This window comes from Rhinoderma darwinii, chromosome 3 (assembly GCF_050947455.1).
Source record: "Rhinoderma darwinii isolate aRhiDar2 chromosome 3, aRhiDar2.hap1, whole genome shotgun sequence".
Classification (NCBI taxonomy): Eukaryota; Metazoa; Chordata; class Amphibia; order Anura; family Rhinodermatidae; genus Rhinoderma; species Rhinoderma darwinii.
The window spans coordinates 4,272,762-4,286,253 of record NC_134689.1 but is presented as its reverse complement, the minus strand read 5'-3'; the positions used below and the strand labels follow the sequence as shown (position 1 = coordinate 4,286,253).

The following is a 13,492-nucleotide window of genomic DNA, read 5'->3' as shown; positions in this document are numbered from 1 at the left end:
CCCTTGCGTTAGTTTGGGCTGATGTTCCAGTGGGTGCTTGGGGGGGGGGGGGAGGGGGTTTATGTAAATCAAGTCGGCACCGTAAGTGTCTACCATGAGGCGCTCTTGTTGGGATTTACGTTATCTTGGCCAAACCGCTGCGTTCTAAACAAAAATTGTGTACGATTTTTAATTTTTATTTCGCGACAAAAATGACTCGCGTCGATCCACCGTTTTGTCTTCCTGACCAGTTGGCGACGGTGTCCAGACTACGATTCAGCCCCTCCGTGACCGTCCTGTATTGTTGGCAGGTAATCAGGCAGTAAGTGGCCGTCTCCCCCTCCCCGGTTATTTCTTAAGCTCTGCCAGTTGGCTAATCCAGCGCTGAGCGCCTTTCTCGTTAATGCTGATTTGCATATTAAGCTGTTGATTATGAGAAGCATGTGACCCCCGCCCGCCCCCCCTGCAGTGCGCGCTGTCTCGCCCTGCACTTTCCTGCCAGCTAAACACAATCTCCTTGAGGTCAGGGCTCTCGCCAAAGGACCGGGCACATATGGCAGAGGCACAATGTGAGCGGAGGAGTCCGGCCTGGCACCGCTGTGTACAGTCACTGAACCCTCTGCCAACAGCGTTCCTGACCACTTCTAAAATTGCGCAAAGTTTATGGTCAATTTGTCATTTTGCACTTTTTTTTATTTTTTTAAACGGGGGAAATTGCCTGTGATATTTGCTGCTTAATTTGGATTTCCAACAATTTACGATCCGTTAATCGTGTGATTTTGGTGGGGGTCCTGCGGAGAATCAGAAGGTCCTGCCCCTCCCCCACATTGTGATCCGCACTTATAGGGCTTTACCACTCCTGTAGATTTTAATAGCAGCCTGACCAGGAGTGTACGACCGCTCTCCACTGGTGAAGGGGACCGGCACCCACTTGTTCCCGACAGAGGTAAGTACCCCACCCAGCTCCTGGGGCACCCTATTAGTATGGCTGACCCGCCCCTAACTAAGTAAAGCTGGGTGACCACCATTGCAAGTGACTCTCCACACAAGTTGTCACAGAGATTTCATATCCAATTTTCATACAAGGACGACTCGGAGACTTCATTTGGGATTGCAAATCCCCAGGAAAAATGAAGTGGACTTCCCCTTTAAGAGACCTTGCTCCGTGTGTGGCACTTGTAGTGTCGTGTCTCGCTTTATGACTTTATTGATCGCTGATTACATATCGCGCTGTTATAGGGGGGGGGGGGGCTCTTATCATCGGATTTTCCAGCATTTGATGAATTAATAACTTTTATGGTCCATGGGGCAGATATTAGCTCTGCGGGTCCGGAGTGCGGCGCTCGCTCCTCCGCAGGGTGTCGGTCGACTCGCGATGCTCCCGTATTCTGGATTTAATAGTAACCCGTTCAGCTTTAGCACTGTTCTCGTGTTTTTGTTTTTCTGTGATGTGAAGGATGAATTTTCACTTTTTGGCTTTTTTTTTTTTTCCTCTCTCTCGTGCAGATCTATCGTGTGACGCTGGCCATACGTCCAGCATAAAGAACACTGAAGTGGGACCCCCGCATCCCATGAACACACAAGAAGAGGAGGGGAGCAGCGTCCTTCCTGAGTCTGTCCTAAGGCTACGCAGAGGACACATGCCAGTCAACTCCGAGGGCACCAACTCCCAACATGACCAGTACGATGATAAGCGCGCCCTTCTGGCTGAACCCCCTCCATGCCCTGCCCAGGAAAATGTAAGTCACCGTGCCATACACTAATGCTGCGTATAGTCTGATGTACGTGGGAGAACTGCTATGGGGCTTTTGTACCCTTTAAGGGCCAGTAACCGGAGGCATTATAATAGTGCTGGAGTGTAATAAGAGGAGCGGCTGATATCAGTCACATATATGATGTAATGTCTCTGGAGGATATAATAGTACTGGAGTGATATAAGAGGAGCGGCTGATATCAGTCACACATATGATGTAATGTCTCTGGAGGATATAATAGTACTGGAGTGATATAAGAGGAGCGGCTGATATCAGTCACACATATGATGTAATGTCTCTGGAGGATATAATAGTGCTGGAGTGATATAAGAGGAGCGGCTGATATCAGTCACACATATGATGTAATGTCTGGAGGATATAATAGTGCTGGAGTGATATAAGAGGAGCGGCTGATATCAGTCACATATATGATGTAATGTATCTGGAGGATATAATAGTGCTGGAGTGTTATAAGAGGAGCGGTTGATATCAGTCACATATGATGTAATGTCTCTGGAGGATATAATAGTACTGGAGTGATATAAGAGGAGCGGCTGATATCAGTCACATATGATGTAATGTCTCTGGAGGATACAATAGTACTGGAGTGTTATAAGAGGAGCGGCTGATATCAGTCACACATATGATGTAATGTCTCTGGAGGATATAATAGTGCTGGAGTGATATAAGAGGAGCGGCTGATATCAGTCACACATATGATGTAATGTCTGGAGGATATAATAGTGCTGGAGTGATATAAGAGGAGCGGCTGATATCAGTCACATATATGATGTAATGTATCTGGAGGATATAATAGTGCTGGAGTGTTATAAGAGGAGCGGTTGATATCAGTCACATATGATGTAATGTCTCTGGAGGATATAATAGTACTGGAGTGATATAAGAGGAGCGGCTGATATCAGTCACATATGATGTAATGTCTCTGGAGGATACAATAGTACTGGAGTGTTATAAGAGGAGCGGCTGATATCAGTCACACATATGATGTAATGTCTCTGGAGGATATAATAGTGCTGGAGTGATATAAGAGGAGCGGTTGATATCAGTCACATATGATGTAATGTCTCTGGAGGATATAATAGTACTGGAGTGATATAAGAGGAGCGGCTGATATCAGTCACACATATGATGTAATGTCTCTGGAGGATATAATAGTACTGGAGTGATATAAGAGGAGCGGCTGATATCAGTCACACATATGATGTAATGTCTCTGGAGGATATAATAGTACTGGAGTGATATAAGAGGAGCGGCTGATATCAGTCACATATATGATGTAATGTATCTGGAGGATATAATAGTGCTGGAGTGATATAAGAGGAGCGGCTGATATCAGTCACATATATGATGTAATGTCTCTGGAGGATATAATAGTACTGGAGTGTTATAAGAGGAGCGGTTGATATCAGTCACATATGATGTAATGTCTCTGGAGGATATAATAGTACTGGAGTGATATAAGAGGAGCGGCTGATATCAGTCACATATGATGTAATGTCTCTGGAGGATACAATAGTACTGGAGTGTTATAAGAGGAGCGGCTGATATCAGTCACACATATGATGTAATGTCTCTGGAGGATATAATAGTACTGGAGTGATATAAGAGGAGCGGTTGATATCAGTCACATATGATGTAATGTCTCTGGAGGATATAATAGTACTGGAGTGATATAAGAGGAGCGGCTGATATCAGTCACACATATGATGTAATGTCTCTGGAGGATATAATAGTACTGGAGTGATATAAGAGGAGCGGCTGATATCAGTCACACATATGATGTAATGTCTCTGGAGGATATAATAGTACTGGAGTGATATAAGAGGAGCGGTTGATATCAGTCACATATATGATGTAATGTCTCTGGAGGATATAATAGTACTGGAGTGTTATAAGAGGAGCAGCTGATATCAGTCACACATATGATGTAATGTCTCTGGAGGATATAATAGTACTGGAGTGATATAAGAGGAGCGGCTGATATCAGTCACACATATGATGTAATGTCTCTGGAGGATATAATAGTGCTGGAGTGATATAAGAGGAGCGGCTGATATCAGTCACACATATGATGTAATGTCTCTGGAGGATATAATAGTGCTGGAGTGATATAAGAGGAGCGGCTGATATCAGTCACATATGATGTAATGTCTCTGGAGGATATAATAGTGCTGGAGTGTTATAAGAGGAGCGGCTGATATCAGTCACATATGATGTAATGTCTCTGGAGGATATAATAGTACTGGAGTGATAGAAGGGGAGCGGCTGATATCAGTCACACATGATGTAATGTCTCTGGAGGATATAATAGTACTGGAGTGATAGAAGGGGAGCGGCTGATATCAGTCACATATGATGTAATGTCTCTGGAGGATATAATAGTACTGGAGTGATAGAAGGGGAGCGGCTGATATCAGTCACACATGATGTAATGTCTCTGGAGGATATAATAGTACTGGAGTGTTATAAGAGGAGCGGCTGATATCAGTCACACATATGATGTAATGTCTCTGGAGGATATAATAGTGCTGGAGTGATAGAAGGGGAGCGGCTGATATCAGTCACACATGATGTAATGTCTCTGGAGGATATAATAGTACTGGAGTGTTATAAGAGGAGCGGCTGATATCAGTCACACATATGATGTAATGTCTCTGGAGGATATAATAGTGCTGGAGTGATATAAGAGGAGCGGCTGATATCAGTCACACATGATGTAATGTCTCTGGAGGATATAATAGTACTGGAGTGTTAGAGGAGCGGCTGATATCAGTCACACATATGATGTAATGTCTCTGGAGGATATAATAGTGCTGGAGTGATATAAGAGGAGCGGCTGATATCAGTCACACATATGATGTAATGTCTCTGGAGGATATAATAGTGCTGGAGTGATATAAGAGGAGCGGCTGATATCAGTCACACATGATGTAATGTCTCTGGAGGATATAATAGTGCTGGAGTGATATAAGAGGAGCGGCTGATATCAGTCACACATGATGTAATGTCTCTGGAGGATATAATAGTGCTGGAGTGATATAAGAGGAGCGGCTGATATCAGTCACACATGATGTAATGTCTCTGGAGGATATAATAGTACTGGAGTGATATAAGAGGAGCGGCTGATATCAGTCACACATGTGATGTAATGTCTCTGGAGGATATAATAGTGCTGGAGTGATATAAGAGGAGCGGCTGATATCAGTCACACATATGATGTAATGTCTCTGGAGGATATAATAGTGCTGGAGTGATATAAGAGGAGCTGCTGATATCAGTCACACATGTGATGTAATGTCTCTGGAGGATATAATAGTGCTGGAGTGATATAAGAGGAGCGGCTGATATCAGTCACATATGATGTAATGTCTCTGGAGGATATAATAGTGCTGGAGTGATATAAGAGGAGCGGCTGATATCAGTCACATATGATGTAATGTCTCTGGAGGATATAATAGTGCTGGAGTGTTATAAGAGGAGCGGCTGATATCAGTCACATATGATGTAATGTCTCTGGAGGATATAATAGTGCTGGAGTGATATAAGAGGAGCGGCTGATATCAGTCACACATATGATGTAATGTCTCTGGAGGATATAATAGTACTGGAGTGATATAAGAGGAGCGGCTGATATCAGTCACACATATGATGTAATGTCTCTGGAGGATATAATAGTACTGGAGTGATATAAGAGGAGCGGCTGATATCAGTCACACATATGATGTAATGTCTCTGGAGGATATAATAGTACTGGAGTGATATAAGAGGAGCGGCTGATATCAGTCACACATATGATGTAATGTCTCCGGAGGATATAATAGTACTGGAGTGATATAAGAGGAGCGGCTGATATCAGTCACATATGATGTAATGTCTGGAGGATATAATAGTGCTGGAGTGATATAAGAGGAGCGGCTGATATCAGTCACATGATATATATGTTCACGTCGGCGGCTCTGTTCGGGGCCTCTGTTCAAGATTCTGCTGAAAATACCAGAAATAACGGCTCATGATGCTGCACTATTTCCGGTAAAGCTACGGAACCCCAACAGAAAACCATTAGTCAATCTATTCCATCGGGCGCCGGTTGTCTCCGTTGTTCAACGAAAAATGCACTTTTGGTGTTTTCGTTGTTTCTTTCTCTTCTGACGACGCGGAATTCCGACCGCATATTTGGATGTGATCTGCAATAGCCGACAACCGAAAACCATTCACTGGTCCTACAGTCGACCTCTCCCCAGCTTGAATTGGCTGATAACAGAGGGTAATAGCCTCCAGTTTCACCGGTAAACCTTGGCGCTGGGTCCTGGTTTCCTTCTCGCTGGTTGCACTTGCGGGTCCGGACTCACTCGGCATGACTTTATAGGGCGCCTCCTCTCTTTGTTCACACTTTAGGCTCCGGCGTGTTCCATGTCGCTCTGTCATGGTCTTCTCTCCGGGGTCGGATACTGATCGCGTCTGTGGAGTTTCGGTCGTACTTCTCCTTCTGTTTCTTATTTTGTATATTTTATGACCTACATAAATAATTAAACCTTCTTTGCGTGCAGGACGCGTGTGCCGTGCACTTGATCCTATAGGTGTTTTATAGCGGGTTGATCTATGATCGTCCCTGACCGGTATTAGTGGGATCGGTGTCCAGCGACTCCTCGTCAATATTCAGCCTCCTGTTTGCCTGTAAACGACATCAACGATGGCAGGAAAGGCGTGTGCCGATCCTGTGTGAGGTCAGACTGAGAATTAGTGTCTCACAGAAGCACAGAGTGTTTCAGGAGAGGCTTGTGGTGGCAGTCAACTGTTTGATTGTTGATATTACGAAAATGAAGGTGCTAATAAGGTCCCATGTGAACCTGTTCTTTGTTTCCCGGGGTCTTGTGCATTTTTTTTCTGGGCCGCACGTCTTGTATTTCCTGTTATGCCTCGATAATCGCGGTGCCAGGAGCCGCTTCCTTATTCCGTGCCACAGGTCACATATATTCTGTACACGCCGGGCACCGCAGAGGGTCACGTCAACCTCTTACCTACTCCGATGTTCTGAGAATTGTTTGGGATTCTCAGAACTTTGATAGATTAGCTTCACCACAGCAGCACATAGTATTTCAGGACGGCGTGTTCTGGTCTTGTGGGCAGCTGCATATGACTGGAGCAATGCCAAGATGTGAGGAAGGGCAAGAGTGAGGTTTTGGATGAAGACCAAGATATGTGGGGATCCGTTGTGCAGAGTGTTTCAGGAGACCGTGACCTGTCCGCTCATAGGATAATGAAGACGGCTGCACGTGACGAGGGGGGGGGGGGTGGGGTGGAGACCTGTGGTTGGTCACAGACTGAGCGTTGCAAAGTGGAAGGCGCCGGGTCATCACAGCAGCACAGATGATTTCAGGACAATGGTGTGTTGATCTTGTGGTTGATCACAAACTGAGTTACACTATGAAATGATCTGGGGCCCTAGAAGCACAGAGTATTTCAGCAGAATGCTAAATGTATCGCAGTCCAAAAAGCTTGCAACTGTTTTTAAAGGGACACCGTTCTTTTTGCGCGGTGATTGTAAGGGTTAATCGCGCTCCGGCCTCCGGTGTTTACATGGATTAAAATCTCTGCCGAGCGTTTAAAATCCAATTAATCCAGATTACCCCGGGCTGGTCGGCAGCATCACCTGTTTATAGTAAACTCTTCTTTATTCGCTTGTATCCATCGTACTTGAATGGCGCTGCCCGCGGCCGTGGCGCTGTCGTCCTATCCCGTCTCATTACAGCGCCGTCTCCAGTGTCATCGCATTGCTCGGCGCTCGCTCCTCTGCTTGACGACGCTGCGCTTTTTATATAAGGTCCTTCAGGCTAGAACTGAGCCCGGGTCTCGTATTAGATCCTACAAAGGAGGCCGTGTGTGGAGCGAGCGGCGGCCCCCGGAGCGGCGCACAAAGACGTCTGTGTCTACACCCCGGCCTGGAAGTGGAGGATCGCGGGCGAGGGCTTCATACATGATGGGAGGGGTAGTGAGAAGGAACAACACTCCACCCAGATTATACCATCCCCCTCCCTGACCATTTATCCCATTCATGAGATCGCACATGGAACTGGCAACCATGTTCATAAAGTAAAATAAAAGGTTGTCACAGCCCCGCCCCTTTTAATAGCATCATTGAAGTGTAATTGCATTGGGTTTCAAGGTGAATTTCACTGAAGGGGGGGGGGGGGGAATGTTAGATGGGAACTCTGGTTCATCCATAAAATGAAGGGACTGTGGAGGGGTTAGGGGGGCACTTCTCTAACCCCCGACACATGATGTGGATATATCCAGTGAGAGTCAGAGAGATTGCTGGGATTTATTGAGCACTGTAGTTCCTTTGTGTTAGGCATCATTGGGGACCCGGCCCCACCAGTGTTATATTGTGACTCCTCAGATATTTAAAAGTGGAGTTCCCCTTTAATTTGTACCCCCCCTTGTTACAAGCACATTATAGATCAGATCTGCCATGACTGTCTGATAGGTGGGACCGCAGCCGTGACGACCACACGTTATACATGCGGAAATCCCGTCATTTCTACAAACCCCTTCTAATGGGCCTGGACTGGACTGCTCCTTCCCTCATGCACAGTTCGTGTCGCCCCAATCCCCCCCCCCCCCCATCGTATAATGCGCTCCTCTGGGTCCCCCCCTCCACCTGGTGACTCATCTGCAGGGGTTTGAAGGTGACCCTGTCCTGCAGACGGGTGGGTGGTGGTCCCAGCTTTATTCCGTCTCCCGGAGGTGGGTGCTGAGCACTTATTACAATAATTACTACTCCAGGGCTTGTGTCCGCGCTGCTCTTGTGAGTTTCTATACGAGTATTTGTTACTTTGTCCTGTGTACGAGAAGTAGTCCGTTACTCTGTCCTGTGTACGAGAAGTAGTCAGTTACTGTCTATATACGAGAAGTAGTCCGTAACTGTGTCCTGTATACGAGAAGTAGTCCGTTACTGTGTCCTGTATACGAGAAGTAGTCCGTTACTGTGTCCTGTGTACGAGTAGTAGTCCGTTACTCTGTCCTGTATACGAGAAGTAGTCCGTAACTGTGTCCTGTATACGAGAAGTAGTCCGTTACTGTGTCCTGTATACGAGAAGTAGTCAGTTACTGTCTATATACGAGAAGTAGTCCGTAACTGTGTCCTGTATACGAGAAGTAGTCCGTTACTGTGTCCTGTATACGAGAAGTAGTCCGTTACTGTGTCCTGTGTACGAGAAGTAGTCAGTTACTGTCTATATACGAGAAGTAGTCCGTAACTGTGTCCTGTATACGAGAAGTAGTCCGTTACTCTGTCCTGTATACGAGAAGTAGTCCGTTACTGTGTCCTGTATACGAGAAGTAGTCCGTTACTGTGTCCTGTATACGAGAAGTAGTCCGTTACTGTGTCCTGTATACGAGAAGTAGTCCGTTACTGTGTCCTGTATACGAGAAGTAGTCCGTTACTGTGTCCTGTGTACGAGAAGTAGTCCGTTACTGTGTCCTGTATACGAGAAGTAGTCCGTTCCTGTGTACGAGAAGTAGTCCGTTACTCTGTCCTGTGTACGAGAAGTAGTCCGTTACTGTGTCCTGTATACGAGAAGTAGTCCGTTACTCTGTCCTGTGTACGAGAAGTAGTCCGTTACTGTGTCCTGTATACGAGAAGTAGTCCGTTACTCTGTCCTGTATACGAGAAGTAGTCCGTTACTGTGTCCTGTGTACGAGAAGTAGTCCGTAACTGTGTCCTGTGTACGAGAAGTAGTCCGTTACTCTGTCCTGTGTACGAGAAGTAGTCCGTTACTGTGTCCTGTGTACGAGAAGTAGTCCGTTACTGTGTCCTGTGTACGAGAAGTAGTCCGTTACTGTGTCCTGTATACGAGTAGTAGTCCGTTACTGTGTCCTGTGTACGAGAAGTAGTCAGTTACTGTGTCCTATATACGAGAAGTAGTCCGTTACTGTGTCCTGTGTAAGAGAAGTAGTCCGTTACTGTGTCCTGTGTAAGAGAAGTAGTCCGTTACTCTGTCCTGTATACGAGAAGTAGTCCGTTACTGTGTCCTGTGTACGAGAAGTAGTCCGTTACTGTGTCCTGTGTACGAGAAGTAGTCCGTTACTGTGTCCTGTGTACGAGAAGTAGTCCGTTACTGTGTCCTGTGTACGAGAAGTAGTCCGTTACTGTGTCCTGTGTACGAGTAGTAGTCCGTTACTGTGTCCTGTGTACGAGAAGTAGTCCGTTACTGTGTCTATATACGAGAAGTAGTCCGTTACTCTGTCCTGTATACGAGAAGTAGTCCGTTACTGTGTCCTGTGTACGAGAAGTAGTCCGTTACTGTGTCCTGTGTACGAGAAGTAGTCCGTTACTGTGTCCTGTGTACGAGAAGTAGTCCGTTACTGTGTCCTGTGTACGAGAAGTAGTCCGTTACTCTGTCCTGTGTACGAGAAGTAGTCCGTTACTCTGTCCTGTGTACGAGAAGTAGTCCGTTACTCTGTCCTGTGTACGAGAAGTAGTCCGTTACTCTGTCCTGTGTACGAGAAGTAGTCCGTTACTCTGTCCTGTGTACGAGAAGTAGTCCGTTACTCTGTCCTGTGTACGAGAAGTAGTCCGTTACTCTGTCCTGTGTACGAGAAGTAGTCCGTTACTCTGTCCTGTGTACGAGAAGTCATCCGTTACCGGGGCCCTGATGGGTTAGTATTCCGCCTGTTAGTCCATTATCCAACCACCATAGTCCCGGTGCTGGATCGGCGTCATGGAATATGGATTGGGTTTGTCTTCTCATGAAAGAAAAAAAAAATCCCTAGCATATTTGCTCCTTGAGTCGTTTTTCATTCGATCTGTCTCTGGAAAAGCTGGGTGACGACCCAATGGATACAGCCGCCATTACTGACCTAGAGGGAGCCGTCGTCCACCTTTACCGTTGACAGATATAACTAAGAATTGGCTACATTATTATCTGTTCCTGGGGAAAGCTGTGTGAAAGCCAATACGGCCGCCCTCAGGGGTTGTCACCCAGCTTTCCTAGACTACTGAGTGGCGAGCTGCAGCAGATGCATAATGGGGATACATCAGATTCCCATTCTCCTGAAAGTAGGAAAGCTGGAACACAACCCACCTTAGGGCAGTAATAGGGTCCATATTGGTTGAGTTGTCACCCAGCTTTCCCAGGAACAGATATAAAGAAGTGATTTCTTGCTCTATCTTTTGCCCGTCTCGTTGGGCTCGGCTGATCTTTCCCCTTCGTCACTTGTTTATCGTGAAGTAACATGATCTGCGCCCTCGTGATCCATAACGCATACTGGCTCCTTTTGTCTGACGATTGTTACCCGCTGATCTCATTGGGCACGGTGCCCACTGGACTCCGATGTCGGGAAACAAGGCCCACGTTGGATTTTCCCATTTCTGGGCACCAGTACAGAGACTTGTTATTTAGGTCTTAGCCCTCATGAGATCGGACCCTAACAAACCATGAACTCTCAGGAGTAGCCCGGGCACCACGGTGGAGACTGGCACCACGTCAATCCCAGCGTGACCGGCCACCTCTGCCAAATTCTCAAGGCTACGGGTGCGAGGAGAAGATAATCCGGGACTTGTGATTGCGGCTGAAGTCCGGGGGTGACTTGTTCTGCTTTATTACTGTAAACCGGATTTATTGCCCCTGGCACCGCCATACTATTGCCTGATGGGGGATAAGCGGGTAGCATTGTGGGCCAAACCGTGATGGGCCAATGCTGCCTGATCAATGGAGTGTCCCGCCATGTTTTAGGTTACGCCATCGCCAATTATGTCTATTCTGTGATGCCAGATCCGTCATACAAAGGGTCCCAACTCTTCTGGGTGCTGCGCAATTCCTGCCGTCACGTGACCATTGTGGGCGGAGCCTCCAACTTCAGTGCGAACACCGTCTAAGTTCTGCAACTCTGTTTCAATTCTGCTTGCTGTCAGTGAATAGCAACAGTCTTGTTTACGTCCCATCAGGCCCTAAGAAAGTGATGCCACAATACGGTATGCAGTTAACTAATCTCTGCTTGCCATCTTTGAATGTAACCACCCTTGCTTACATCCACCGTCTTTAAAATCGACCTGACCAAATACTTCTCACAGCTGTGGGTTTGTCACAGTTGTAACCTGTCTGGACAATCCGGTAAAAAAACAACCTGGAATCCTGACTGATGTTTTGTTACCTGCACTGATCCATTGTTACAAAATATCCGATCAGGCGAGAGCAGTGTGCTGCTTATTTGTTTTAGCTCACAAAGATTTGTCTAGACTGGGGACAATTGTAACAAACGCTCAGCTGTGATGTTTTAGATCCGGTCGGGTTTTCACCTTCCGGATGTAAGCTAGAATGTTTCAATTCAAAGATGGCAAGCAGAGATCTGTAACCTTCATACTGCTTTGTGGTATCAATCACTACATGTGTGGACGCTAGGTTTGGCTAATTTAATAGGCAACTTAATCCGGATCTTCCTGGTTTATGAATAGAATCCCAGAGCGACAGTGAAGACTGACACATACTTCACCTATTACTCTGTATAAGTGGGTGATATAACCGTGCAGAGCTGCAGACCTTTCAGGGTCAGTGGACAGTTGGGTCAGAACCGTTGTGGACACTTTAATGGTCTGTTTGAGACCAGAATTACTGAAGGAGTTTACACAAGAAGCCGACTTACATCTGCAGGTCAGTTCAGGTAGAAATACTCTCCCCATCATGTATGGATTTTCTTGGCGTCAGTCGTTTTGGGAACTCCGGGGTCGGGCCGCCTCGTATCTAAGAGCAGACGTCGCTGTGCGGCCACATCTCCGCCTCTTACTGAACGAGCCAGGAACAGAATGGCCATTTTTAATGCAGCCGCTAAATTTCCTGCCGGGACGGCCGCGGTGCGCTCGTTACGGCGACGTGTCTGTGAAATGATGTTTTCTCATCACCTCGTGGCAGCCCGGGCGTCTACCAACCTCCGATACACCATCTATAGGGCTGCGGAGCCATGCCAGGTCCCTGATGGACTGTTGCTGCAGGTCTCCTGTATGGCCAGCCCTGCATTTCTGCTTTAAAAATATCTCTGCTTGCTGTCAACTATTGGAAAATTCTTGTTTACATCTATAAGGTTTGTTACAATGTATCCATGTAGACAATCCTCTGAGCTGAACAAATGGAACCGATCCCTCTTGGCTACGCCGGTACACTATAACAAACCCTCAGCTGAATGTAAACCCTAACCGTATCCTTTATAAAGCAGAAATCTTAAAATTGGAGGTGAAACTCAAAACCATTAGAAAAATACCTTGTATTTCGTGGAGATAAGCGGTGCTAAATTTGTCAATACTGCAGTGTGTAGTGCGGATGCTTATCTCCATTTTGGTCAGTGTGGGGGAGGGGGCAGAGCGTATTAATGTTTGCGCTGTATGCCCTGGTGTCCATAGCCTTCTCTGATTGGCTAAGAGCTCATTTATGTCTTCTAGGCTTTTTATTTTATACATGACCTAATATAAAGCCAGGGGGCGCCATTCTTCTCACCTCTATCCTATAATCCTTTTATCTCGGTCAGTCCTATGACATGTGATCTGGGGGATGCAGAGTCTGACGCAAACGCCTGGGTCTATAGTCTGTGCTCCCGGGAGCTGCTGGGAGTTGTAGTTCTATTTCAGATGAATATTTCCATCCATATTGCACTGGCATCCGGGGGAACATTCTGGCTTTTTTTTTCTCTCCCTATATTGTAAATAATTGAAAGCCCCCGTCTCGCCCTCGCACATGAATGTGTTGCTG

At 46.4% G+C, this 13,492-nt stretch overlaps 1 protein-coding gene across 2 annotated transcripts in view; it reads left to right on the top strand.

Moving 5' to 3' along the window:
• Positions 1-13,492, top strand: part of ADIPOR2 (adiponectin receptor 2) — a 70,309-nt gene that overhangs the window by 38,449 nt on the left and 18,368 nt on the right. For both annotated transcript variants that reach the window (XM_075855705.1, XM_075855704.1), the window contains exon 2: positions 1,486-1,718. In XM_075855705.1, the coding sequence (XP_075711820.1) occupies positions 1,551-1,718 (168 nt within the window). In that variant the 5' untranslated portion in view covers positions 1,486-1,550. The remainder of the gene's footprint in view (positions 1-1,485; positions 1,719-13,492) is intronic.